Here is a 27,637-nt window from a genome sequence, read left to right as displayed (position 1 = left end):
ACTGAGGTGGAAGCCCTCAGTGCAGGAAACTTCCCAGAACTCAGAACTTTCCTGCCAGCGAGACTTTCCAGGTGCCCTAATATATACTGCCAGCGAAGGAAGTCCACAAGCTGTCTGACCCTAGGGGCAACCACAAATGTTTGTGGAGTGTCCTGGCAAGCATATAAACACTGACTTGAGTTAAAATCTAGTTAAAACTCATGGGTGTGACTTGCCCAGTGAACCTGTCCTTAAAGTAAGGGAGTAGTGGAAAATTTGTAGTGTGTAACTGAAGTCAGAAGCTGGACTGAGAGAGCTTTAGCTTTGTTGGGACACTGCATTTCAGCTGATTTTGCCCTTGGTCATTCAGCGGTAATGTGTATCTCGTTCTGTGGAGAGGACTGATTTCGTGTCATGCCTGCATCACAGCTGGGGCTGGTCTGAGGCACTCGCTCTGAGGTGCTTCAGCTCCTGGATGCTGAGTAAAGCCAAACTAGTCTCAGTTTGGGAATGCTGAACTTTTTGTTCTTCTGTTCACCAAAGGTCATTGTGATCCTGGTGAGCATCTGAGTGTTGTCTCCTAGCTGGTTTATAGAATCATAGAATATTAGAGTTGGAAGAGACCTCAGGAGGTCATCTAGTCCAATCCCCTGCTCAAAGCAGGACCAACACCAACTAAATCACCAAGTAAACGGTTAGCTGAAAGGCTCTCAGCACTACCAGTGGCAAGATTGCATAAGAGCTCTTCCCAAGTGTGTATGTGTGTGTGTGAGAGAGAGAGAGAGAAAAAAATACAGTGGAATGGTTTCCCAGCTCTGTTTGGATGTGGCAAAGTTGGTGAAAAAAGCACAAAGGGCCAGAGAAGAGATTGAAGGAAACTTGGTGTTTGTTCTCTTAATGAAATTATACAGGTAGATCCTCCATATGCAGCTGGGTGGTATTAGCGTGCGGGAGCTTATTTTATTGTAACTTAAAGCTAGTGTGATTAAATGAGATTAGCTTTTGATAGGTGTGGCTGCAGCTGAGATGGGGCTAGGCAGAGTCTCTTGTCAGCAGGACCAGGCATAGTAAAATGTTTCCTGATCCCGTTGGCTTGGTTTAAGGGGGAATGGTGGCTAGGCCCAGAAAACACAGTTGCCAATGTCTGAAACTTGTTTCCAGGGCCAGTTTTCGAAATCAGGTTGGGGTCTAGTGTCCATCAAACTCCCACCCACCCTAGAGTGAGATGTAGATCTAGGCCTTATTAAAAATACACATTTCTTAATGATCGGAGCTTCAGAATTCCAGCTGTCATTGAAGAAATGGCCTGTGACTCACCCTCAAAATGGCCTGTGTCATAAACTCTCTGCCCCAGCCATCTCATCAGAAATGCAGTAGTCGCAGAGAAGACACTTTGTGACAATGCATAAACACATCAGAGCAGTAAAACCCCATTGTCAGTTTAGCACAGTCTGTATTGGCCCAGTGATAGGAGTGATTCGTTACAATTCTCTTATAACAGACTACTTCCTAAAACCTATAAATCTGTGCTTGACGCATTGTCTCGCTTGCCGCGCCATGCCAGACATTGTTATCCAGACAGCTGACCTACAGGTTTTTTGGTCATTAGGAATTGTTTTTTCGCTTCTGAAAGTTGAGCGAGAAGCAAAGCGTGAAGTCTGCATGACAGGTGTAGGCTGCTAGGGCGTAGAGAGGTGCCAGGAAGTGCCTCTGTTGTGTTCGTAGCATTGATGGATGAGCATGCTGAACTTGCACATTGGTTACCTCTGTGCTTGTTGCAGTGACTTGTGTGTCTGTCAGATTGAAATGTTCCTGGCTGTGACACTGAGGAATATGTGAAGAGAATAGGCTGGCACCAGAATAGCGAGCTTCTTGCTTTAACAGAAGGCCAAAGCAAGTAGAGGCGTGGGGTGAGCTGAGATGTGACCCAAGGCATCTCAGTGTAGAAGTTAACTCCTGACCAGAACACCTGTCCATAAAACTAACTCCAACCTTCTTACAAAGTAGTGACCCTCCCTTGTCCTGTGTGTAAGCCAGGTCACTGAACTGACATCGGCATTGGAGAGCTGCAGAGCTTGTCTGCCAAGACTTGAGGCTGGGACTTTTTCTTCTGCAAACAGTTGGTGTCTCAAACATCTAGAATGGTGCAAGGAATCCTTATGCTGCTTTGAAATGTTAGTGGGGCCACCAACTGTAGCCAGCGAAATCCAGAGCCTGGCACTTGGCAGGTGAAGGGAGGGGAATTCCTTAGGGCCAAAACAGACCTGAGCTGCCACAGCAGGGAAGCCCAGTGCAAGAGGGCCTCCGTGTAGAACAAATCAAGGTTCCACTCCTTGTCATAGGATGCAGCCTCTCTGTGAGGCTGGGCTGATAGCAAGACACAGTTGGGAGCCTACGTAGGAATGTTTCCTTCCATTGCTCCCCGGTGCCATGTTTGTTTTTCTTGCTCTGTGGTCAGATGTGGCTTGGGATGGTGCTGCCCTCGGACGATGAGAGTCCAGGGCCATGTAGGAGAAGGACCGAAGGGAAAGGGCAGCGACTGCTCAGTTTCTTCTTCTGGTGCATGGTGGCTTTAACTAAGGGCTTGTATACACATGGAGCTATTCAGGAACAGCCATTCCTGAATAACCCCATGTGTGGATGTGCTTATTCTGGAATAGGTGTTTTGTTCCTGCATAATTTAACCCCACTTGCAAAGTGCATTAAACTAAAGTTACACAGGAACAAAACACTTCTTCCAGAATAAGCATGTCCATGCCTAGAGCTATTCAGGAGTAGCTGGCCCTGAACAGCTCCATGAAGAAACAAACCCCAAAGGCTCACAGTAGAAGAACAGAGCTGAGTCCTCACCTAACAATTCCCTTTTAGCAAAAGACCCCATAGATGATGTTTACCCATGTTCACTTGCAATACTGTTCATGTGGAAACTCCCACGCACAAGGCATAAGCCAACAGCTCAGTTAACTACCTGTGTTAGGGAAGGAGCTTCCGGTTTGGATTATTCCAGAGGTGATTCTTCGGAGTCCTTTTTCATCGCATTGTTGTCATTGGCAGAGATTCAGTTCCAGGCTGCAAAGGGGCATTAGTTTGAGATGCTGTGGCAGTTCCCATTTCCTAAGTATGATTACCACCTACACATTTTCTTATGCATCTTGTTTGGCATTTGTTCTTGCCCTCTCTGTCCTTGTAGGGTGTGTACAATTTATGGCTCTTGCAAGATTTCTTTCCTGAAATTGCAATGCATTAGCAATGATATATCTCTGGAGACAGTAACTGAGTAAGAAGCCAGACTACTTAACACAATACAGTCAAAAAAATAGATAACCAATACAGTGATTAAATTTGGTGGTCCAGCTTAATTAATGGCAGCTTAGATGAGGACAAACATTTATCTGTTAGGAGAGACCTTTAAATAATTGTCAGAATGTGACATTGCAGACATTTATATGGAAATAAAACTAGCTTTTTTGTTTTGCTGAATGGATACCCATATCCAGAAACTGCATTTGGTGGTATAAAAAATGTTTAGGGGTGAGCTTTAGATGTGTGGCGTGAAGGGAGTTTCTGTCTTATGGTTATGAAGACCTGACAGAGTGGCACATTCTTTTATGCCTTGGGATCAGTGACTGACTCTTGTAATGCAGACAGAGTCTAACGGTATCTTTGTAACCAGTTAGTGACTTTCTCATCTGACCTGGTTGCAACACACACAGTTGAGTTGTACTCACATGGCAGCTTTTCTGCCTCACAACTATGGCTGTGCATGTTTGTATGGCCAACACTTTCCATGCTGCTTAACTATGTTTGTATTAATGGAGTGCATTCTAGGAGAATCTGGGTAGCTATTCCATACTGCCGTTCCCTCTGGTTGAGAACCACTGCAATAGACTACTGGTTTTCTTGCTTTCACTAGAGTGAAAACAGTAGGGCTTTCTCTAAGTCATAAGAACAGCCATACTGGGTCAGACCAGTGGTCCATCTAGCCTCGTATCCTGTCTTCTGACACTGGCTGGTGCCAGATGCTTCTAGCAATTGGAGGTTTAGGGATACCCGGAGCATGGGATTGCATCCCTGACCATTGTGGCTAATTGCCGTTGATGGACCTATCCCCCATGAACATAGCTAATTCTTTTTAACCCATTTATCTTTTGGCCTTCACAACATCCCATGGCAATGAGTTCCACAGGTTGACTGTATGTTGTGTGAAGTATTACTTCCTTTTGTTCATTTTTAAATCAGTTGCCTATTAATTTCATTTGGTGAGGCTCATTCTTTTGTTATGTGAAGAGGTAAATAACACTTCCATATTCACTTTCTCCATACCTGTTATGATTTTATAGATCTGTGTCATGTCCCCCTTAGTTGTTACTTTTCTAAGCCAAAAAGTCCCAGTCTTTTTAATCTCTCCTTGTATTAGGTGTATTCCATATACCTAATCATTTTTGTTTCCCTTCTCTGTGGATCTTTTGCAATTCTAATACATCTTTTTGAAAATGGGATGACCAGAACTGCCACAGTAATCAAGGTGTGGGCGTACCATGGATTTATATAGCAGCATTATATTTTTCTGTTTCTCATCTAACCCTTTCCTAATGGTTTCTGTCGTTAGCTTTTTTGACTGCTGCTGCACGTTGAGTGGATGTTTTCAGAGAACTATCCACAATGACTCCAGGATGTCTTCCTTGAGTGGTAACAGCTAATTTAGACCCCATCATTTTGTTTGTAGAATTGGGACTATGTTTTCCAATGTGCGTTACTTTACACTTAACAACATTGAATTTCATCTGCCATTTTGTCGCCCGGTCACCCAGTTTTGTGAGATCCCTTTGTAACTCTTCGCAGTCAGCTTTGGACTTAACCATCTTGAGTAATTTTGTATCTTCAAATTTTGCCACCTCACTGTTCTCCTATTTTTCTTAATCTTGATCATTTATTAATATGTTGAACAGGACAGGTCCTGCTACAGATTGTTGGGGGACCCTGCTGTTTATCTCTCTCCATTGTGAAAACTGACCATTTATTCCTACTCTTTGTTTCCCTTCTTTTAACCAGTTACTGATCCATGAAAGGACCTTCCCTCTTATCCCATGACTGCTTTACTTTGCTTAAGAGCTTTGGTGAGGGACCTTGTCAAAGGCTTTCTGAAAGTCCAAATACACTATATCCACTGGATCAGTCTTGTCCACATGTTTATTGACTCCCTCAAAGAATTCTGATACATTGGTGAGGCATTATTTCCCTTTTTACAAAAGCCGTGTTGACTCTTCTCCAATATTCCATGTTTGTCTGTGTGTATGATAATTTGGTTCTTTACTATAGTTTCAACCAGTCTGCCTGGTACTGAAATTAGGGTTACCAGACTGTAATTGCTCAGATCACCTCTGGAGCCTTTTGTAATAAATCCACGTTACATTAGCTACTCTCTTCTATCCTCCAGATACAGAGGCTGATTGAAACGATAGGTTACATACCAGTTAGTAGTTCCTTCAGAACTCTTGGGTGAATACCGTTTGGTCCAGGTGACTTATTACTGTTTAATTTATTAGTTTGTTCCAAAACCTCCTCTACTGACACCTGGATCTTGGACAGTTCCTCAGATTTGTCACTTTAAAAAATGCCAGAAGCTTCCCCTTCCACTGAGCAGTAATTGTGAAAGGAGGGCTGAGTGTGAATGATTAGCTTGCTGATGGTTCACTTACTGCTGATGTTTTGTATTTGCGAGGGTGTTTTGGTGCATGAGTGGCTTTGGAGTGCAGTCAACCTGGCAACCACTTCTGGAGACCCTGGTAATTGTCAACACCAAGGGTCTGAAAAACTGGGATGTGCATAATCAGCCAGATCCTGTTCTGGAACACTTCCCTAGCACATTTTCTTGGATGAGGCACTGAAGTGAACTTAACTGCAGATGCACAGAGGTATAGCATCCTTGAAGTTGCTGAAGTAAATATCTGTACTTGCTGTTACATCCACATCTGTCGTATGCAGGAGGACAGATATTACTTAACTCAGCTGTGCAAATAGGGTGTAAATGTAACTGTGAGAGTAATTAACCAGTGGAACAATTTACCCAGGGTTGTGGTGGATTCTCCATTGTTGGCAAATTTTAAATGAAGATGGGATGTTTTTCTAAAAGAGCTGCTCTAGAAATTATTTAGGGGCAGCTCTCTGGCCTGTGTTATACCATGCAGACTAGATGATCACAGTGGTCCCTTCTGGCCTTGGAATCTATGAAATAACACAGTCCCCGTCTAAAGGCGCATGGCGGATCTGTTTTCTTGCTTTAGTTAAACCCTCCCAGACTTAAAATTTCTGTGCTGTTATAATTGGCCCATTGGGGAAATATTTTAGTGGCTTTGGTTTTTGGTAGACCGGTATCCTCAAAACCCCTACTATAACTGGTACCAGTTAGCCTTCTTGTTCATAAGGCGTGTCACGATACCAACTGAGTGAGGCAGCAAACAGTGGAAATATTCTGGAGTTTACAAAACAAGTCCGTTTGTACCTTTGCAACTCAACCAAACCCCGGTGCTTTGTTTGGTAAGGAGTTGGCTTTGCTTAAGGAGTTAAACCTTTGCTTATTCCATCTGTGCAGTAAGTTTTGCTTGGGAGCTGATTCTGGTTTGGGAGAGCATGTGTGTATGTGTGAGAGAGAGATTTGAAATGAGGTGGAATAGCTGAGTCACTTCTTACAGCCAGGTCCCAGGGAACATGGGGCCAGATTGTGAGATCCTCACGTTTAGTACCTATCTCCAGAAATAGTCTCACTGAATTAAGTGAGACCACTTGTCGAGAAACATTCTACTAATTATGGGTAAGCGTATCAATATACCTATAATGAATGGGAAGGCTGTGCGTGTTTAAATCCAGATAGGTTCTTGAAACTGAAGAGGTCATTACTAAAAGAAGCATCTCCTGGGATACTGTAGCTTGTCTGCGAGCTACTTTGGTTCCATTGGTAGCCATTTCAGTGCCACTGCTGCTGTTTCTGCAGGAAGACAGAACTGCAGGTGCAAACAGTGCAACCTGTTTTCCATTTTGGAAGAGAATGTGGAGGAACTCTGACAACAGCTAATGTTGTTGAGAGAAATCACTTGCAGACCAGCTGCATATAGAGCTTGAAGAGAGACATGGTCAGGGGAGCTGTGGTAGGTTTAGACCACATGTGGGATGGATATACAGGGGAGTGGAAGAATGTGGTAGCAAAGAAGAGAAGAGGAGCAACTTGTAGCAACAGAGCCATTTGGTTTTGACAACAGTGTTATAGTCTATCCTGGACTAGGAGGGGAGGAGGGATAGCTCAGTGGTTTGAGCATTGGCCTGCTAAACCCAGGGTTGTGAGTTCAATCCTTGAGGGGGCCATTTAGGGATTTGGGGCAAAAATCTATCTGGGGATTGGTCCTGCTTTGAGCAGGGGGTTGGACTAGATGACCTCTGAGGTCCCTTCCAACCCTGATATTCTATGATTCTAAGATACAGAGGAAAATGTCAGTTTGTCAAATCAGCTAATTTAATAAGAGGGTAATGGAGAAGTACTTTTTCTTTCTGGGAGTTTTTAACTTTCTTCTTTGGGTAGGGACAGCAGAAGTGGAAAGATAGAGGGTGAATGAGATTCCTGGCCCACCCACCAACAAGCTCAATCCCCAAGTTACAGACCCCCTGGGCAGAGCAGAGGGAAAGCCAGGGATGCAGAATTCCTGTGGAAATTGCAGAAACAATCAGTCTGTAGAAGTCTGTGTTCTCACTAGGAATAGGCACATATCGGTGGGCGACCTAGTTCTGGTTTTCTTGGGCTTAGAGTATTGTAACAGCCAGAGTGTCCATTGATGGCTATACTGGTGTACCCAGTCACTGGGAGGGCAGGGCTGGGCTCAGCTTCCGAGTGTGTTGGTGGTGCAGCTAGTAGTTCAGGGAAAGCAGACATTATAACTAAATTGCTTAGAATAACTTCTACCTTTGATGCCACCTTTCTTAGAGCACCAAGTGAGGAGAACCCTGGCCAGAGGGCAAGCCAAATACATCTAACTTGTTTGAGAACTGGAAACCCTCATGAAGGAATTCCTGCTCTCCGCATGACTCTCCTTTTGGAGGTGGTAGTTTGTATACCTGTTGTTTCTGTACACAACTCACTGTTGCTTCCACCTGTAACTTTGCTGGTTGGCTGTAGTGAAATTGTTCATGGAAGATTCTTTTAAAAGTTGAGTGAGCATTCAAAAGAAGAAAATATCAAGTACAGTTTGAGCTACAGAATGAGCCAATCTGCACTTTGAAGGCACATGCAGATGTGGGTAACTTTTTCTCTTGCTACCATGGTGTTTTTCCGTGGCAAGATAAATAGACATGAATCTCTTGTCTTCTGTCTGCATGGATTTGTGCCAGGCTTTAAGTGATTAAATTTAGTTTCTATGACTGGCTGAAAGCTCGTCTAAATTACTATTTGTCCTCATTATGAAATTAACCTTGGAGAGAAAACAGATACAGATCTCTGAGATGAAATTATTCTGGGCAGACAAGAGAGCCACCAGTAAGATACTAAGATAGGAATGGCATATGTACCACCATAGCTACTGCATTGTAATCCACTTAAATACTTGCTAATGTCATAGATACACCTGCAAAATGAGCAGTGCATTTTAGAGCAACAGGTTTCTGTTGTGTATTGGAGGAAAAGAAAATATCTTCAGTAAATCTTCAGTGACACAGAGTAATGGATACATCAGGACTTTTGCTTAGCTTCCTCCAAATGCTTCCCTTCCCGTGTTTCGGATTTCTCGATGGGAGAATCTTGTAATTGCTGGTGGCAGTTATGTCAGTAGCATTTTCCTAGCACCAGCAGAATGAAAATGGTTCCATATTATAATACACATCAATTTCTTGCTGGGGCTGTCCCAAAAGCCCAGTTATGCAAAATATAAAGCTGTTCTAATGACTCTCATCCTTTGCTGGGCATGGACAAACGACGCATGGGGGAAATGGACCTGGGGAAGTAGAGAGGTGAGTATGGGGAGGGTCTGGAGCTTGGAAAGAGTGAAAGCATCCAACAGAAGGCTTTCGGAATATATATTAACATCTCAATCTTGTGCAAGTCATCTGTGTTTGTATACAAAGACTTTAATCCAGGAGCAGATAGTCAACACAGTCATTGATGAACAGGGCTTGAAAAATGCACATTACCCCTCCTAGTCCTAGGAATAAGCCTGCTACTCTGGGCAAAAAATTGCTTGAGCCACTGTGTTCCTGACATTTTAACAGTTCTTGCTGCGTCTGTGTGTAGCATATTGTCAGTTCTGTGTAGGGGATGGTTTCCTGACTATAACTTTACTACCAGGGCTGGTCAAATAGCAGAAAATAAAATTTCATAGGCTAATTTCACCAATACTATGCTAATCTACTTACGGAATAGTATTTGACTCATTACGGAGCTGGTGAAATGCCCAAAATGTTAGGCAAATCCATCTAGTAGAATATCTGAATCCTGCTCCACTAACCCGCATTACTACATCCCTTGGAGTTGTCAGACCTTCTCTTCTTTTCTTTCCTTCTTTCCGCTCCCCGGGTTTTTGCCTTTCACAGAATACAATACGTCTCTTCCTGAGCTGTCTTCACCCTCTGCTTTTTTCCTTTTTCCTACCTTTTGTTGCATATTTTTCCTTTGTTTTCCCCTAAATCTTTCTGACTATATTTCTGTTTTAACACCAGAACTTTCCAGCGTCCCCCATTCAGGTACCCCACAGATCTTGGAAACTTTACCAGACATGCAGTAGCCAGAGGACTAAACCTATTAACCACAGAGGTATGGGCACCTCACCAATCCGGGACAGTGCATCGGTGAGACGGCATCTCCTGACCCCTCTGTCTGTTGAGAAAGGGAAGCGTGCTGGGATTCCTCCGAGGGCGCTGTCCCTGGACCCTGCTCTGGGGACTCCTTCTCTTATGTTATTTTGTTAGTGTTTGATAAACATCAAGTTCTCTTCCTCTGTCTTTAACAACACCCTGCCCCCCTTCTTTCCTTCAACCTCCTGGTTTCTGTGCAGGTGCTGAATCTTTGCTACCTCATACCTTCCCCAGTCTCCTGGTGGCTGCAAGGGGGGAAGAAGGGGGCTCTCCCCCCCCCCCCTCACATTTTGGGCTTCACTTTTGAGTTCCCTTCCCCTGAGAATAGTTCCCACCCCTGCCTCTGCAGTTAAGAATGTTTGTAAGCTGTTGAAGAATGAAACTGACCTGATGCATGTCAACTTCAGGGCTGTCTACCTGGATCTGAAAAGCAGCATTGTTAAACTAACAAGACTGACTAGTTTTCACTTGTGCAGCTTGTGGAAGCTCTGGGCAGCAGCAGTGGCACTGGAGCAGTCTGTCTGCAGGCTGAACATTACATTGGTTTAACCTTGGTTCATGTTTGAAGGGTTATCTTTGTAACCATAAAGGCCAGAAACTTTTGTACAGAATCTAAGCTTTTATTTTAAAGGGTTGGCACTTGCCTGGGGAAGCTTCCTGTGTGTTCTGGGCAAAAGGTTTTTAAATCCTGCAGGTAAATGGCTCCAAAGCATGAAGAGAACAGAGATAAAATCCTCTCTAGGAGACTCTCAACACTTGTCATTTGTTTACATAATAGAGCTTGACGTCTTGATTAACTTCTAACAGGTTTTATAATTGTGGTGGATAATATCCAGGTTTATTTTTAAGCATTTTTAAGATTTGTATCTATTTTAAATTTTCACTGTGGGGTCAGACAATTATTCAAGGACAGTTCGCATTGGGGGTTCAAAAGGTTAAAGCTTTATAAACTGTTAAAACACAAATGGTCAGCATCGCATGTCAAATATACAAAGTAAATATCCTTAAATCAATTAAACATTACTGTTACTATTCCTTCGCTTGTCCATTCATAACAAGCCTAATTCAAAAGTCTTAATCACTGCAGTTTGACTAATCCAAGGAGCATTTTTCTTACATTACAAGTGTCTTGTAAGGTATCAAATGAAAGCTGGTATCACACTGGTAATTAATATCATTGTGAAAACGTGTATATTAACGCTAAATGAAGAATTATGAATAGTTACTGATATACTTTAACATTTGTAACCAAACAAAGGGAGAAACAGGTTTTCTTCCAGACAGGAGGGAAGGTAGTTATCTCCCTGCCTTTAATGTAAATTAAACATTGTGAAATCAACACATGGGAGACAGCGGAGGTAATGTCTGTAGGATGACCAGACAGCAAGTGTGAAAAATCGGGATGGGGGTGGGGGGTAATAGGAGCCTATATAAGAAAAAGACCCAAAAATCGGGACTGTTCTTGTAAAATCGGGACATCTGGTCACCCCAAATGTCTGTGAGTGTCCAGTGATGAGCTGCATAATGCGGAGGAGTGCTCTTCCAAAGGGTTTGGGGATTAGGGTGTATCCAGGGTCTCCTGCGAGGCTAGGAGGGCTGGCAGGATCCTAGGGAGTTTGGCTGGCTGGCTGACAAACTGGGGTTACAGGTAGAGTGCTGCAAATCTGCATATATCCGCGGACCATGTTTGTGGATTGGATGCAGGTACAAATTTTGTATCCATGCAGGGCTCTAGTTACAGGGAGCTGTCATCAGTTTAACACCAACAAATCTGTTTTGCTAAGGGAGAAAGGTAACAAGGTCACCTATAGTTCTGGATGGCCCTGAGAAAGCATCACAATTGTAGACCTGCCCTGAAAACAAGCTTTTGGGAATGAAATACATTGTTTAAAAAAGGCTTAGCATGAAGGTGTTTTCTCTAAACGGCGCTTGCTGGGTATCAACCAATAGGCACAACATACATTCTCTAGGCCGGGTGTAGTTACTACTGTAGTTAGCCTAGCAGAGTCGTGTAACCCAAAGTTATGGATGGGGGAGACAGAAGCTTCCCCTGGCCTATATTTATATAGCTGTCAATGCTGAATAACTCTTTATACGATGACCCAACAGTTTGCAAGTGTTTGTATTTGATTTAAACGTTCTTCACCTGAAACTCTGTTTTTTGCTTGGTGAAATACAAAGGTGTAACTGGAAGCATTTCTGTAAGGGGCGTTAATGGGGCCTTAGAGAAGGTAGGATTAACTGAGCCTCCCTACTCTCCCGTGTGAAACGAAGGCCATGCTAAACACTTGTCTGCTCTGCTTCACTAATGCTTGTGTGCTGGCTGCTAGCTACAGAGGTGTGCATTGAGTGAATGTGTAGTTAGTAATTGAGCCCCATCCACTGGGGAGAGAATTTCTGTGGTGACTTCATCAATGGTGTCCAGGTAGAGTCTACAGTCCAGCGAAATCTGATACTTGTAGTGAATTTTATTGCATAGCTCCGCAAACAAGATGAAATAATCCCGCCAATCTAGATATTCACTAGACAAATCTATGCATTCTGGAGCAGCGTCCATCTCAAGCTGGGTGAATTCTGGGCTGTCGGAGCAGCACGGAGTGCAGAGCAGTGAGCAGTGTTGGAACTGGAAAGAACAAGTGTAATTTTCTTTAAAAGCTCCTGGCAGTTTCTCAAGTTCTGAAAGGCTGTAAGTAATGTAAATGGCCCAGAATTTCCTGCCTTGCTTTAATTATGGCCAAAAGGCATCATATTAATGCAGAGCTGACTCTGTGATAGGGGGGGTGGGGGAGGGGAGCTGCCTGCTTGGTTTTCTGTGCGTGGACAGGTTCTGTTTGCTGCTTATGACTGTAGGTTGCATTTTAACATTAGTAAAGTGTTACTCGTAAAGGCAGTGCCAAGGACCTTTGCACGTGATAGAAATCCTTTTAGGCTTAAAGGGACATGACAAAGACATTAAAAAAAAAAAAAAATCCTTACCTAGGTTAATCCCATGGGGTTCTGCATGGGTTTGGGCGTGAATCTGTGCAGATCTGATAGCAGAGTAGAGGCTGAAATTTTAAAAATCAAATGTGCTTTCGTCATTTAACAATATCCACAGATAACTCGTCCAGCAAGTGGTTGCGGCCAGCAGCAGGGACACCAGAAGTCCCGTTCGAATTGCACTTAGTTTTCAGATACATTGTGAAGTTTGTGCTGTGAAGCTCTGTTCTTCTCCTTCGGACGATTAGCTTGCTGGGCAGAATGGAATGGGCACTGGGGGTGGGAGGCAGTGTGGCCTAGTGGATAATCCACTGGACTGGGACTCTGGAGATCCAGTTCTAGTCTCAGCTCTGCTACTGTCCTTCTGGGTGACCTTGGGCAAATCATTTCACCCCTGCCTCAGTTTCCCCATTGGTAAACTGGGCCTAATGATATGGATCTCCTTTGTAAAGCACTTTGAGATCTACTGATGAAATGCACTGTGTAAGAGTAGTGTGTTCATACTGGTGTCTCTTATCCTGTTTGTAATAACTTCATATACACTTGGAAATACCATTTTCCTGCCCTTTGTTGGGTAACTCTGGATTCTTGCTACCAGGACCATTAGAAACAGGGAGTGAAACAACACCAACTGGTTTGGTTCACACTTTGTTGATGCACAGCATCAACAGTGGCAGCAGCGCCCAGGCAGAGCAATGTTTGCTGGGTCAGTTTGTGCTTCCTCTGCAACAGCAGGTGCACAGAAGCTGCAATGCCATGTGAGGGTCTGAACTTGTTACAGTTAAGGGTGAGCTGGACCTTTGCCCTTTCTGTCTCTGCAGGCACTTTTCCTTTCCTTCTGTGAGTTCAGTGTTGTGCTTCACCCCACTTCTGGACTGGATTGACCAGGCGACAACACCCCCTGGTTACCATCTGTATCACCACAGCTGCTAATAGGCGTCTCTTTGGGAGCTTGTGACTGGTATGAAATCTCAGTGACTCGGGACAGTTGCAGACATGTCTGAGCTAAATGTAGCCTTTCGTTGCCAGGGGAAGTAGGCCCCACTTGACCAGGCCCCACCCAACATTGGGGCTGGGTGAGAGGGTCTACCTGTACAGCTTCTGCTTCTGCCTCTGTCAGCCTGGCCCCCAGTCTGTGTGTTTCTCAGCTCATAGGCAGTCTTCTGTCCTATTCAAAGTCTGCCCTGCGATGCTTGAACCTGGTCAACCTGCAGCTCACAGGGGGGGCAGCCAGAGCCTTGGTCAAGAGTGTGGTGGGGCTACTGTTGAAGGAGCTGACACCTATGTTGGGGTTAACTGTCTGCTTTCCTGCAACCCTCCGGAGCCCACCAGGGCCCACCAAGTTAACTTTTTGTGTTCCATAGAGCCACCACCCACTCAGAATCGAACAAATGGAGGTTCACACACCACTCCAAATAATAGAGCTCCCACGTTCTTCATGTTTCTTACCCACGGGTAAAGGGGCCTCGTTTGTTACTGTGCAGTCCATGTTGGTGGGCCAGGACTAGCTCCTCGCTAGGAACCCCAGCACTTTGGGCTGGACTTCTCCTTAGATTGCTGACTCTGAACCTCACTAGTGGCATTCCCCTTCTCTGTTGTTTCTGCCTCTGGCTAGTAAATTTAGTCCCCTTGGGAGTTTTGGCTAAATCGTCCAAGGCCTCTTCCAGCAAGCCTACGATGGGCTATGTTATGAGCCTAAACAGTCAGTCATGTTCTCCTAAGCTTGTCACGGAGGTTGAGTGTCAGCCTGAGCAGCACTGAGCTAGCAGGGCCAGCAGGCACAGGGATAAGATACCATACGGAGCTCCAGGCGTTTGCACATAATCTAAATGATATGATCTGTTCAAATGCCTGTCAAGACTAAAACAGCCAACCCAGCCGGTGTCACTGCCCGCCCACATCATCAACCAACCAGTTAGCCGTCCCAACCACCAAACAGAGGAAAATAAAGTACCGCACCACCCCCACTTCCAGGGGATTGATGGGCCTTGCAGCTCATCCAGGTGCTATGTAAGGAGTGTTCTGGACCGGGGGGACAGTCCTATCCAAAGCTGAGGGTCCTTTGCAGAAAACATCCTGCCGCCAGTGCCAGTCCCCTCCCAACCCCGGGGGCTGAAAGCTTGGGTGCCTCAGGAGATCATTTCTCAATGATGTGCTGGCTGTGCCAAGGCGCCACCTACACAGATGCTTCTTGTGCAACCACTTCATTTTGGAAGTAGTCTCCGAGGCCTGATCTGCGCGGTGAGACTGCACCGATTGAAGTAAACTGACTTCTGAGGCCAGGTGTGCACACAAACCTGCCCTGTTTAACTAACACGCTGCTTTAGACTGACTGTTAGTTAAACTGCTGCAAGTCTGTGTGTAGAGAATGCCTGACTCTACTTAGTGAAATCCATGCGGAAAGTTTCGGTTGGTTTGAATGCCCACACAAGGGGATTTAGAGCCAGTGTGGTTAAAGCAGTGCTATTCCTGTGTGTAGCCCAGTCTGCGCTTTGCAGGGGTGCTTTCTGCTGCTCTGCTTGCACTAACAGTCAAACAGTAAAGTGTTGCCAAATTAGTCAAAACTTCTAGGAACTACTTCTGTGCCAAACCTCCCGGGCTCCCCTACAAATTGTCATGTTCAAATCCACTTCCGCTCCCCCCAAACGGAAACCTCTGTGTTCATTGTCAAGAGGAAATAAGATGTCAGGCTGACTGCTGGGGGTGGGCAGAAACAGGCCTTTTGGCAAGACTCCTAATGAAAAGTACTCCCTTCATTTGTCACTGTAGAAAGCCAGAGCACCTCGGGAGTTTGCTTAAGTAGCTGGTGTGTATTGGGTTGGGGAGAGGCAGGAGATGTGGAACCTCAGCATTAGTAGGTGAGGAAGGGGGAGAATCTCCCCATTAGATCTTGTCCCTAACTAATTTGAGGCCTGTCCTTGAGTGTAGCAGACAGTAATCCGCTACAGTAAGTTTCATTCCTCTGTGCAGTTCATGAGAAAGTTTCTATATCAAATGGAGAGGCTGTCTCCCATGGCGTGTATTAAACACCCAGTTCAATCTGATCTGTTTCTGGTTTCTCTTTGCATGACCTGTAGGGCTTCTGTCTAGGCTTAATGTTTTGTGCCAATCCCCATTTTCTGTGGGACCATTTTTTAGGATTCACTCCACCCACAGAAAAGTCTGTCTTTTCTGCATCAATACTGAACAATAGGCCAGTGTTTTCTCTGTTGCACTTGCCAGGGCAAATAACCTTCTCCCTTTATCTATTGGTTGTTCATTTCATCATAATCTTAAATGATCCCTATTAATGCATTTTGCAGAGGATTTTAGCTGAATGTTTCAGCCCATCTTCTTAGGTTATGATTAGGAATGTGGGCCCATTAGAGGCACAAGTCTTTCCCAGGCTCTGGCACTACTGTTACATTGGCTGCTTCTGCGTCTCTCGTCCATCTTGGCTGGGGAAATCATGTCTCAAGCAGTTTCATTTGGTATTTCAATTTATTAAATTGTAGCTCTGTATAGTGGGTTGATAATACCTTTCTGATCCCCCTTAGTTGGATAACTATCCCTCAGAGCATTATAGACTGGTTAGGGGTATACCACAAGGGCTACAACCTGGTCTCCAGCAGATGAGCGGTTGATTCCAGCTTCTCCCCTCTGCTTGTGCCTGTGCTCAGGAGAGGGCTACTGGGAGAGCAGAGGGATGACCGCCTGTACTGCCCCAGGTCCGGGCACTGGCTTGGTCCCTAGGCTACGGGGGGTTTTCCAGTTACCACATTGTGACTTGATTATAAAAGTTCTGTGGTGCCAACCAAACCTTCCTGAAGGTTCCTGTGTCTGCACTGCTGAGTCATGCCGCAGGCCAGGAGCTGGCTTTCTGGCTTCCCATGTGAGCTTTCTGTTGTGCAGTTGTGTACCTCAGACCTCTTTCAGCATTTCCTGTCCAAAGACTGCATACTTCCCTCTTGCATTTATAACTGGGTTACGTTTTCCCTCTTGTGCCTTAGGGAGCTCTTCTAGTCAGCTAAAGGGACACTGTCAGCACAGTCAGAAAATGTTTTCTCCCCCCTATAGGAGTTTGTCTCGGTTTTCTCAGCTAGTTTATGCTGGGCATTTGACAGCATTGAGTATATGGTCAGAGTGGCTGTTTCCCTGCTGAATTGGTCACTTTCTTGTGCTGTCACCCAGTGCAAGGGAGTAAAAAATGTGCTACAAATCGTAGCTTCCTGTGTTATAAAACCCCAACTGGTTGGCAGAGGGGCTAGATTTCAATTTAGTGGCGGTGTCGGGCTTTGAGGCTAACTTGTCATTTTACGCCCCTAGCTTTGTTTATCAGCTGTCCAGAATAACAGCCTCCGTGACAGCCCAGAAGAGCATTCAGGCAAGATTTATTTTCTCCTGTTCGATTTGTAATTCCATCCACACAAACGGTGTGTATATCCAACCTTGTCACACAACCTGGGAACAGGACTTCCCTCTCCCTTGTTCCCTGGTAGCTAGAGAACACCTCTTCCAAGGGGTCCTTCCTCCCCTGGGAGCTCTCCTTTACTTCTCCACACCTTCCTGAATTCCCTCCCTCCCTTGTCCCCAGCCACCTATTTAATGGTGTCTCCCTAGGAGTTCACATATGGGCCTTCCTCATGTAGGATGGGGAAGGGGGAGCGGGCAGAAGGCCACAGAGCTGGCACTGGCTGGGCCTCTGCCTCTAGCTCAGCGGTTCTCAACCCGCGGGCTGCATGCAGCCCAATTAGCACACAGCTGCGGCCCAGCTCAGCTGTGTGCTAAAGGCCACGGGCTCTGGGTCCTGGCTCCACGGTGGGCCCAGGGTCCGGGTTGCCGGCTGCTGCCCAGCCCCACACAACAGGGTCCAGGGTTGCGGTGGGGTCTGGGCTGCCGGCTGCTGCACGGCCCCACATGGCGGGGTCTGGGGTTGGGGTCTCTGCCCCCACGCCTGGCTCTCTGCTCTTGGCCCCTCTCTGTGGAGTGGTCTCTGGCTGGAGAGCGCTGGGCATAGGAGTTTGTGGGGAGGGTTAGGTGGGGGGCACTGTGGTTCTCAACCTGCAGCCCAGGTAACACTTTGTGGCCTACAATGATAAATAGGTTGAGAACTATTGCTGTAGCTGGTGTGTGCCTTCCCCCTCGTACTGTTGGCCAAAGGGAGATGGGGGAGATGCTCTTAAAGGCTCAGTCTGTCTGCTCTACCCTTATGCTGGCTTCCTGCTGGGCTCTGTCTGGGCCCCCAAACATGGCTGTGCCTCAGGTCCTGCTGCACCTCCCTTGGGAGACTGACTGTCACACAGCCTGGCAGATCTCCCTTCCAGGAAACTGTTCCTTTGCGCAGCTTCATCTTGTTACTCCTTATCCTTCCCCCACTCAGTCTGAACAACCCCTCTCTCCTTACACCTGCTTATCGGTGACATCCCCTCAGACCTGATCCCTGCTGATAAAAGCCATGGCTGCTTGTGGAGTGCAAACACTGGGGTGGGGGATGTGTTTGACCATTGCTCAAGCAGGTTACACAAACAGTAGCTTACAAGGTCATCTAAGGGCTTGTCTAGGCTGGGACTTTACAGCGCTGCAACTTTCTCGCTCAGGGGTGTGAAAAAACACCCCCCCCCGACCGCTGCAAGTTTCAGCGTTGTAAAGCGCCAGTGTAGACAGTGCACCAGCGCTGGGAGCTACGCCCCTCGTAGAAGCTATTCCCAGCGCTATGTCATGACTACACAAGCCAAGTTACAGCGCTGCCGCAGCAGCACTTTAACATTGCCAGTGAAGACGTGCCCAGGTGCACTGAGATGTTGACATTTATTCCTGTGACTCATCTGGGGGCAGGTTCTTGGCTTCCCCTCTCCTGGTGTGAGCTGCAGGTGCTAGGTGAGGCATTAGTCCCCATGCTCTTCTTCCCACACCACCTTTCCTCACACCCGGAGGCCTCTCCAGACTTCTCACCAGCGTGTTTGTCACCCTGTCAGTTGGTGCAGATGAAGCCAGCCCTCCATGACTGAAGAATGCTGCAGTGAAGATGGCTGTGGAGAAAGGGTTCTGTGCTTGCCCTGTGCTGAAGGGAGAATGGGTGTTGAATGCTAACAGCTTGGCTGGCCTCCGTTGCCCTTTGCCGTATTCAAGAGCTCTGTTAAACTTGATTCCCAATCGAACCTGGGGCTGGGATGCTGCGTGTTTCAAATAACAGAGGTCCTTGGCTCCTCCAGCTCCGGGACTCTGCAGCAGATTAAAAAACCTCAGTTAATCAAACCAGTCCCTGCCCCCATAATGAGATCTCCCAGGCTTCTACGGATCATCTTTTTATAATAGATCCTTCTTTGATCCCTCGCCAAGGGATGGCTTTTCCCCCACCTCTCCCTGGGGTGGCAGCCATTCCTGTGTACCTCTTGCTCCCAGCTGGGTACATCTCATCTACCGGAGTGGTCCCATATTGCTTTACTGATACCTCAGCCTTTAACTCCTCCTCTATTTCACTCCTCTTGTGGCATACTTCCGGGGGTGACTGCTGTGTCACAGCTGCTCTGAATCTGGTGACTGGGTTAGCTGCAGGGAGCACATTGCAAGCATGCTCTGGAGAGCCTGCTGGCTCCTCCTCGCCTAAAACTGTGTGCTGAGAAGGAGCTAGAAGCCCTATGGAGTTTGGCACCCACTACCTGAGAGTAATTAATTACTCTCATTACAGTTTGGTATGGCAACTGTGTGTGTGTGTGTGTGTGTGTTATCTTCCTACTGTATTTTCCACTCCATGCATCCGATGAAGTGGGTTCTAGCCCACGAAAGCTTATGCTCAAATAAATTTGTTAGTCTCTAAGGTGCCACAAGTACTCCTGTTCTTTTTGCTGATACAGACTAACATGGCTACCACTCTGAAACCGGTTACCCGAGACTTGTCTCCCTTCTAATGCACCATTATGTTATTTGACACCTGTTGATGTGCTTTGGCTAACAGTTCCTGGAAGTGGGTATCTGGGGGCTGCTGGGTGGGGATCTTCAGTAGAAGGCCCTTGACTTTGGAAATCATTTTCCTTTTTGGAAACCTGAGTTCAGAGCATAGTTCAAAGCTGACCTGCTCCCTCCAGCAGCTGCCTGACGTCTCCCAGAGCAGTCTTTTGTGTGTTTGTTCCAGCTTAATTAGGGACATGAGTACAGGGCCGGCTCTAGGTTTTTTGCCGCCCCAAGAAAAAAATGTTTGGCTGTCCCACACCCCAGCCCTGGGCTACCCCCCTCCCACCCTGCTGCCCCAGCTCTGGGCCTCCCCCCACCCCCCTGCTGCCCCAGCCCTGGGCTCTCCCCCCCCTCCCCCTGCACCCCCTGTTGCCCCAGCCCTGGGCTCTACCCCCTCCACCCACACCCCCTGCTGCCCCAGCTCTGGGCTCCCCCCTTTCCCCCCACCAGTTCCCTCCCACCCACACACCCCCTGCCACCCCAGCCCTGGGCTCTCCCCCTTCCACCCCACTCCCTGCTGCCCCAGCCCTGGGCTCTCCCCTGCCAACTGTACCCTCCTTCCGCCCCAGTCCTGGGTCACTGGTAACTCGCTCCCAGGGCGGGTCATTGAGCAGGAATTTTAGATGTGCACAGAACACAGATAGGATTGGTTCCCATATGGTTACAGAACTCTATTAAAGTGGAACAATTTTCAGCTTGTGTGATTGGAGGATATCTGGAAGCATATTATAAGACTGTCCTCCATAAATGAGGAAAAGTTGAGGTGCCTTTATTATTCTTTTCTTCCATTCTTTGTTTCTATGGGGAATTTGCCAATGCAATATCACTGTCTTCCTTTTAAACAAACAAACAAACAAAAGGCAATGGCTGTTGAAAATAGCAATTCCAGTCCTAATAACCACAGGGAAGCATTTCTTGCTCAATTTTATCCTACTTTTTCTACAGCAAGTTACAGTGGATCAGTATATTTGATTTGGGAGAAATGAAGTAACAGCCACCCAAACTGAGCTTGAGCACCCCTGAATGTTGAGGTGTTCAAATCTGGAGGGCAGGTGCTAGATTCCCTTTCTGAATATTAGCTAAATCTGGAAAGGAAAAATCATTTTCTGCTTCCATGGCTCAGACGTGGAAATCCTCCTACATGCCCTGGTTCTGTATCTAAAGCTGCCCAGTTCCAGAGCCTCCCCTCCCTTACTTTTCATTTTAAATTCTAGTGGGATCCACGTACCACCCTTGCTAGGCTTCAGATAGAGGGGGGCACTGCCCATTGAGTCCACCCAATTCTTTCTTTGGGGGCTGCAAGGTGAGATCACAGCAGTATCCCTAATCCAGTCTGGGGAGTCTTCAGAAGGGGATAGCTGGGCTAAAGCCTTCTACTCCTTGGGCACACTTGTTCCCTGTTCCTAGGGCCACCCCGCTCTAGCAGTGAGCTCACCATTCACAGCAAGCTGCAGCATGAGGTTTCAGCTACCTCACTCCCTCCACTGCCCTTTCCTGTTGGTAGTGGCCAAGGGAATGCTGGGAAATGTAGTTCTTTCCCTGCTCCAGGGCTGGCTGTATAGGCAGGGAGCTAACCAAGGAACTACGGCTCCCAGGGCCCCCTGTTGGTTCTCAGCTCCCATGCTGGATCCCTGCCGCCCCTGCAAATGGGCTGCCCCAAGCACCTGCTTCCTTTGCTGGTGCCTAGAGCCGCCCCTGCTTGAGTATCTTTAGTTTGGTCAGTCACTAACTTTGTAGTGTACAGTCATTGAAAATTAATTCTGCAGGGTCTCTGTAGGCAAAGGGGTGGGTGGGTGGGTGGGGGTGTGTCTGTCTGTCTGTGTCTCTCGCACTGCCTTCTTGGCCAACACACCCAGACTGTACTAGGGACCTCCAGAGCTAAAAGCATGACCTGTTACAGCTTATGCTAAAGAACTGTGCCTCTGTAGCTACGGGCTGTAATGGTTCCTATCCTCTGTGGATCAGGCACAGAGGGGGCCCTGTAACACATACCATTGGGTTACATATGCACATGCAGCATGGGAATTCCTAAACCATAGGATTGGAAGTCCAGTGTTACGTAGCTGTGACTCTCTCAAGGGCTTGAAAGTGTTAAATCTTCTTCATGCTGTGATCCATGTGGTGTCATAAAGTTATGAAGTAACAGTTAAATGCCAGGATTCAAACTGTGCTGTGGATTGGTGCCAGGTCCAAATGGCATTTCATAGATGTATTTAATTTAGTAAAGTATTTCAAGGAGCTTTTGTTTCTCCTTTGTAACAATTTTGAAAATTGGTTCTTGACTCATAGTTTTAAAGAAAACACTGTTAGGAAAAATCACACTTCAGCAATTTCTTGCCTGTGCTACTAACACATGAGGCTATTGAACTGTAAGAACTCTTCAATTTACTCTTTGTCATTTATAGTCTTATTTTTGAAGTTCACCCAGCCTGAGTAATGAAAATAGCTGATCAATTTCACTGACTGGTTTTCCCACACTGTGTTTGTGCAGCCTTTTCTGTAGAGATGGACCCATACCAAATTAACAGTCCTAACATTATGGGGAAGGTATTCTAGATGTTTAAATTTTGCACCTCAAACCCGTCACAAGGCCTGAGGTTCTCATTCTCGAGTCAAGTGAAACCCTATTAAACACTGAGCAGATGAAGCTAATTCTTATCAAAAGATTTAAAAAAAAAAAAAAAAAAAAAAACCCAAAATCCCCAAAAGAAGCAGAAGTGCATGTTGAGGCTTTGATCCTGCCCAGTCTTTATTCTTCACCCCCAGTGTTTCACGTATTGTACCATGTGCTTATTAAGAAGACAAATAACTTTAAAATTACAAGTCCAAGTGCTGTGTTTTAGGAAGCCGGAGTGATCCACACACTTAGGAAAATGCTTCTGTGTGATCAGTGGCCACTAGCTGCTCTGCTCCTGGGGGACTGGGTGAATTTTCTGTGGGATTAAAAGTGACAATTTGACATACAGGCCCCACGGCAAAGGGAACTTGTACATTCCTTACAGTTGCTTTGTGTGGGGACTGCGTTCTGGTGGGACTCTAATATATACAGCGAGGCAAGGTATTCTGAGGCAAAAGTGAGGGATTCACCCTGGAAAGCACCTCCTCTTTTTTTTTATTTTTTCTTTTTTTTTAATGAGATTACAGGTTAATAAAGGTACTAGTGTTGAAATAAAATACTTAGATTTGACTTGCAATCCTTCGCTGCATAAACGGGGGAATCTCAAGTAGGAGCAGAGAAGTTATTTTACCTCTATTTAGCACTTGTGTGACTGCTACTGTAATCTTGTGTCCCATTGTAGTGTCCACATTTCAAGAAGGTGTTGATAAATTGAAGGGGCTTTAGAGAAGAGCCACAAGAATGAGTAAAGGATTAGAAAGCATAATCTTACGATAGATTCAGAGCTCAGTCTATTTAGCTTAACAAAGTGAAAGTTAACCGGTGACTTGATTACAGTCTGCAAGTACCTGCATGGGGAACAGATATTTAATACTGGGCTCTTCAGTCGAGCAGAGAGAGGTCTGACACAATCCACTGGCTGGAAGTTGAAGCTAGACAAATTCAGCCTGGAAGTAGGGTGTAAAATTTTAACAGTGAGGGTAATTATCCCTTGGAACAAGGGTTGCTGTGGATTCTCCATCGTGAAATGGGCTGTTTTTCTAACAGGTCTGCTCTAGGAATGATTGTAGGGAAGGTCTCTGGACTGTGTTGTACAGGAGAGGTCAGGCTAGGTGATCCCAATGGTTCCTTCTGGCCTTGGCATCTCTGGATCGGTTTCCCAATTCTGGCCCTGTAGCTGCCTGCCAGGGTTGCAGTCTCCCCACTGGTCTGACCCTCCGCAGAGCGCAGGGTGGGAAGTGTAATCTGTTCTCATTGGCTGCTGCACCAGGGTGTAGTGATCGGCTCATCTTACTCCACCAGACACCACCCTCGCCTGAAACAAATGGGCTCCTTTGGAGTTTGTTGCCAGGGAGGGAGCGTGGAGGGGGCTGCTGATGTAATAATATGTTAATGGCACAGGAATTAAATGCAGCCAAGTAACACTTGAGGCAGGAAGCCAAGCCATCCTGGAACAACTCCAGTGAGCACTGAAGTTCAGTAACTATTGAGGGAGGATCCTAGGGCTTTACTCGCTTGCTGAGCCTCTCAGCCCCTTGTGGGGCGACTGTTGTACATACTCCCTGATAGGCAGCGTGTGGCACACTTTACCCCAGACAGCTTGGGGCAGGGGAGCAGACACACTGCTCGCTGTGTCCTTGGCTAAAGCAAACCTGCCCTGCTGGCCAGGACAGAATTCTGCTGGCACTGGAGCGTGCTGTGCTGCCTGCCTGAGCACCCAGCTAGCATGCTGCACCTGTGGTCTGGACATGCTCTCTCCTCATGCAACATGCCCCTGTGGGATTCATCTGCTGGATGTTTCTGCTAATGCTCTTCTGAGGGCTGTGTCTAGCTTGTGCCCTGTTGCTTAAGTGTAGGTGGAAGAAGCAGCTCCCCTTCTCTGTTCCCATTGAGAGAGTCGCATTCAGTAGAGGGCTGGATTCAACTTAGTCACTGAGAAACTCCCTGGCAGATCCAAGAATGGAATTCTGGGGCCAAGTTCTTACCTGGTCTAAGCCAGTGCATCAGCTTTACCCCAGCTCTGAAGAGTTCCTCGAGTCTCTCTTGACCCTGAAATCCTGTCTACACAAGGGCCACACTCAGATTGCCTAGTTCATCTGCACCTGTGTTGGCAATGTTGACAGCTCTACTGCAAGTGGGTTGCCATCTGCTGCCATGGCTAAACCTCCTGTCACCTAACCTCGCTCAAAGTGGATCTGACTACACAAGGGTTCCCAGTGTTGCTCATGGCGGCAGAGCTGAACTGGTCTTAGCAATGGTGGGAAGTGTCTGAAAATTGTCTCTAGTGTCGACAGGGCCCAAGCCTCCTGCGCTAATCCTTAGTTCACTTCCCTCCCTTCATTTTACTCTCTCCTCCTTGCCAGAGGCCACGCTGGCACCTGTGATCAAGACAGAAATCCATTTTCCATTGCCATTGATTGACAGATCCATTGCCTGTCGCACACCTGTGTGCACATAGGTGTAGTACCTTGGCAGCATGTATGCATATGCACACACCTGTGTAGGTACAGCTGGCCTTTCTTGTTTGGATATGGGTGTCCAGGGCGCAGCTTGAGTAGGGCTCAGCAGCTACCTTTGTAGGCTGTAGATATTCAGATGCTTTAAACTGCTGGGTCTGTGCTCCCACGTTAGAATATTTTTTGCTGCACCACGACCGGGCAAGCATTGTGGTTTGGGCAGTGTCTGTCAGAGGGGAGAGTTCCAGGGAGGGCTCTGCTCCCCTGAACTGGGGATAGCATGCAGGTATGGCTCTGCCTTCTCCCCAGAGGCAGCACTTGTTGTCTGGAGCCATGTAGGGTCCATCCTGGATGCAGGTGAGAAGGAACCGGAGACTCGCGATTCTGGAAAGATGACTGAAACTTGTGTGCTGGCAGGATCTGGTAGAAAACTGCTGGGTACCGTCCCGTTGGAAGGGGCCCAGGTTGTAAGTCCTTTCCATTGGCGCTAACACCAGGGTGGGAAGTCTGCTGCCTGGTATTGTTTGCATCCCCCATGTTAACCCTTTGACTAACCATGAGCCGCACCCCGTGCACTTCACTGGGGTGGATGCAGCATGTTATCAAATTAAAAACAAAGCCCGTGGTGTCTTGATGCCCTGCCCAGTATGTCAGCAAGCACTTCCCCTCTCTCTGAGTGACAGCTCTCGGCTTTCATCCCATCACCATGTCTGGTGCTAATCATGACATGTTCTGAGCCTCTGAATGTGTGCCTTGGCTGTGGCAGGGAGCATTCACGTTAGTCAGTGCAGACCCAGTGGGGACTACAGACAGGGCACTGCAGTGTGGGCGAGCTTTTTAAAAGTCTTTGGGTACTTCTCCGCATTCCCCAGCCATCAGGTAAATGGTACTGGGAAAGAGGGGAGCTTTTCCTATCCTCCTCTGCTCCTTCATTTTGCATCTGCTGCGCCCTGGGGTTTCCGTCCTGGCTGTGGCCGAGTCACCAGTGGTGGCACTGGCCTGGGTTTCCAGGAATCCATATGTGCATGTCCAACTAGGGTGGGCCTGTGCAAAATGCTGTGCTGCAGATCTGGGCTTTGTTCTCCAATGCGTGTGTTCATGAAGGGATGCACTGCTTCAGTTTTTGTGGCAGGGGTGCCTTTGGCTCTTGCCATCTGTACTGTTTGTGACCCTCCCCACCCTTGGAGACTGGAAATTCAGTGCTGCTCAGTGAATTCTGATTGCTTCCATCCATGCTGCCCTATCCTGGAGATGGGTTTCAGCTTGGCTGTGACTCTGGATTAAATCCTACTGCTATTGCGAGTTTGGCCTGAGATGGGAAGGGTAAGCTTTGGCCCTTTCTGCTCAGAAAGGCAGCTCATTAGAGACTATAGGCTGTGCTGAGAGCTGCGCTGAAGCTACACAGCTACTGCTTATCCTTGTAATCCTCTCTGAATGAATCTTGATCTCTGTTTTTGCAGGGAAGGGAATGAACCCGGGGATTCCATGAAGATCTCATACAGCGAGTTGTTGCACAAGGTCTGCCAATTTGCCAATGTTCTCCGGGAACAAGGTACCTGACTTAGCTCACTTTTATGCTGCTCTGATGTGGGAGGTGGTATTGCCTAGGGGCGAGGGCACCAGACTGTGACCTGGGAGATTTGGATTCCCAGCTCTGCCATGGGCCTGTATTCTGCACACCTGTTTCCACATCTGTAAAATGGGGATAAAGATACTGACCTCTATAAAGTGCTTTGAGAGCTACTGATAAGCACTATACAAGGGCTAGAGATTATTGTTATTAAATCCATTACTGTGTTTAGTTGCGTTATAACTGACACCTTGCTAGGAACTTTCTAGAGGTTTTGATGATAGCACCGGAAGCTGGTTGCATTGGTACCTCTTTAAAGGGGCATTGCATAGAGTGACACCCTGGTGCAGTAACCATTCCAGGTGCCTTACCAAGAACTTCACTGATTACAAAAGCAAAGTGTGTGTGTGCACACTTGTGCATCTGCATCTACATGGCTTGAAAATCGCTGGCATTCATATTGTTGCCATTTCACTATAAAACTTTGTAAGCATTTTTGATTCTTTGGCTTTATACATCGTGATGACAATGCCAGTCAGTCATTACTCTCCAAGCTAATGTCACTGGAAATCTTCAGTGGGGCCTTGCATCCTTATTAAACACATGAATGCATACAAGGTTAAACATTCAACCCAGTGGCTCCTGTCAGCTGAGCTTTAAACTGAGAGCTTCTTGGCATGAGGCAGTGATGTTGATTAACATTCTGCTAGTTTGGGATTTTATATCCTATTTCCCGTCTCCTGTAGTGGTTGTTTCCTATGCTTTCTCTAGGAGCAGCAGGGCACAGATCTCTGATAGCCTCGTGTCATTGAAATCTTAGCTGTTCCACCAGCCTGCCCGCATGGGAAATATCTTCTGTTTCTTTTTCACAGGCATAAAGAAGGGAGACAGAGTTTCTATCTACATGCCAATGATTATCGAGCTGGTTGTTGCCATGCTTGCCTGTGCCAGAATTGGAGCGCTTCACTCCATTGTGGTAGGAGCAACTGCTGGGAATTATGCTAAATTCAGAGCTGCTGCTTGGGATATAGATAGTTTTCCTGTGGCAGAGTGACAGGGCTGAGAAGAGTTGGTAAGCTGGGCAGTGATTATGAGATGGATGGCGGCTAAAATTAAGGTGCCATTTCCTATCCCACTTGCCCTCGCTAAAAGACTTGAGTTTAAAAGTGGAGCAGCTTTTCGCTTTGCTCTGCAAGCTGTACTGTGGTAGCAGCCTGGAGGGGGCCATCACCTTGCTCTTCTCCAAAGGGAGCCTCAGGTCTTTGACTGGCCCAT

General features: G+C 46.8%; 1 protein-coding gene across 3 annotated transcripts in view; it reads left to right on the top strand.

The window, feature by feature from the left end:
• ACSS2 (acyl-CoA synthetase short chain family member 2) overlaps positions 1-27,637 on the top strand; it is a 65,290-nt gene that overhangs the window by 12,677 nt on the left and 24,976 nt on the right. For all 3 annotated transcript variants that reach the window (XM_054045513.1, XM_054045512.1, XM_054045514.1), the window contains exons 3-4: positions 26,253-26,344; positions 27,235-27,338. In XM_054045513.1, coding sequence (XP_053901488.1) covers positions 26,253-26,344; positions 27,235-27,338 — 196 coding nt within the window. The remainder of the gene's footprint in view (positions 1-26,252; positions 26,345-27,234; positions 27,339-27,637) is intronic.

The sequence above is a fragment of the Malaclemys terrapin genome, chromosome 12 (genome assembly GCF_027887155.1).
Source record: "Malaclemys terrapin pileata isolate rMalTer1 chromosome 12, rMalTer1.hap1, whole genome shotgun sequence".
Classification (NCBI taxonomy): domain Eukaryota; kingdom Metazoa; phylum Chordata; order Testudines; family Emydidae; genus Malaclemys; species Malaclemys terrapin.
Note: the sequence above shows the minus strand (reverse complement) of the source record. Positions and strands in the feature narration are given on the sequence as shown.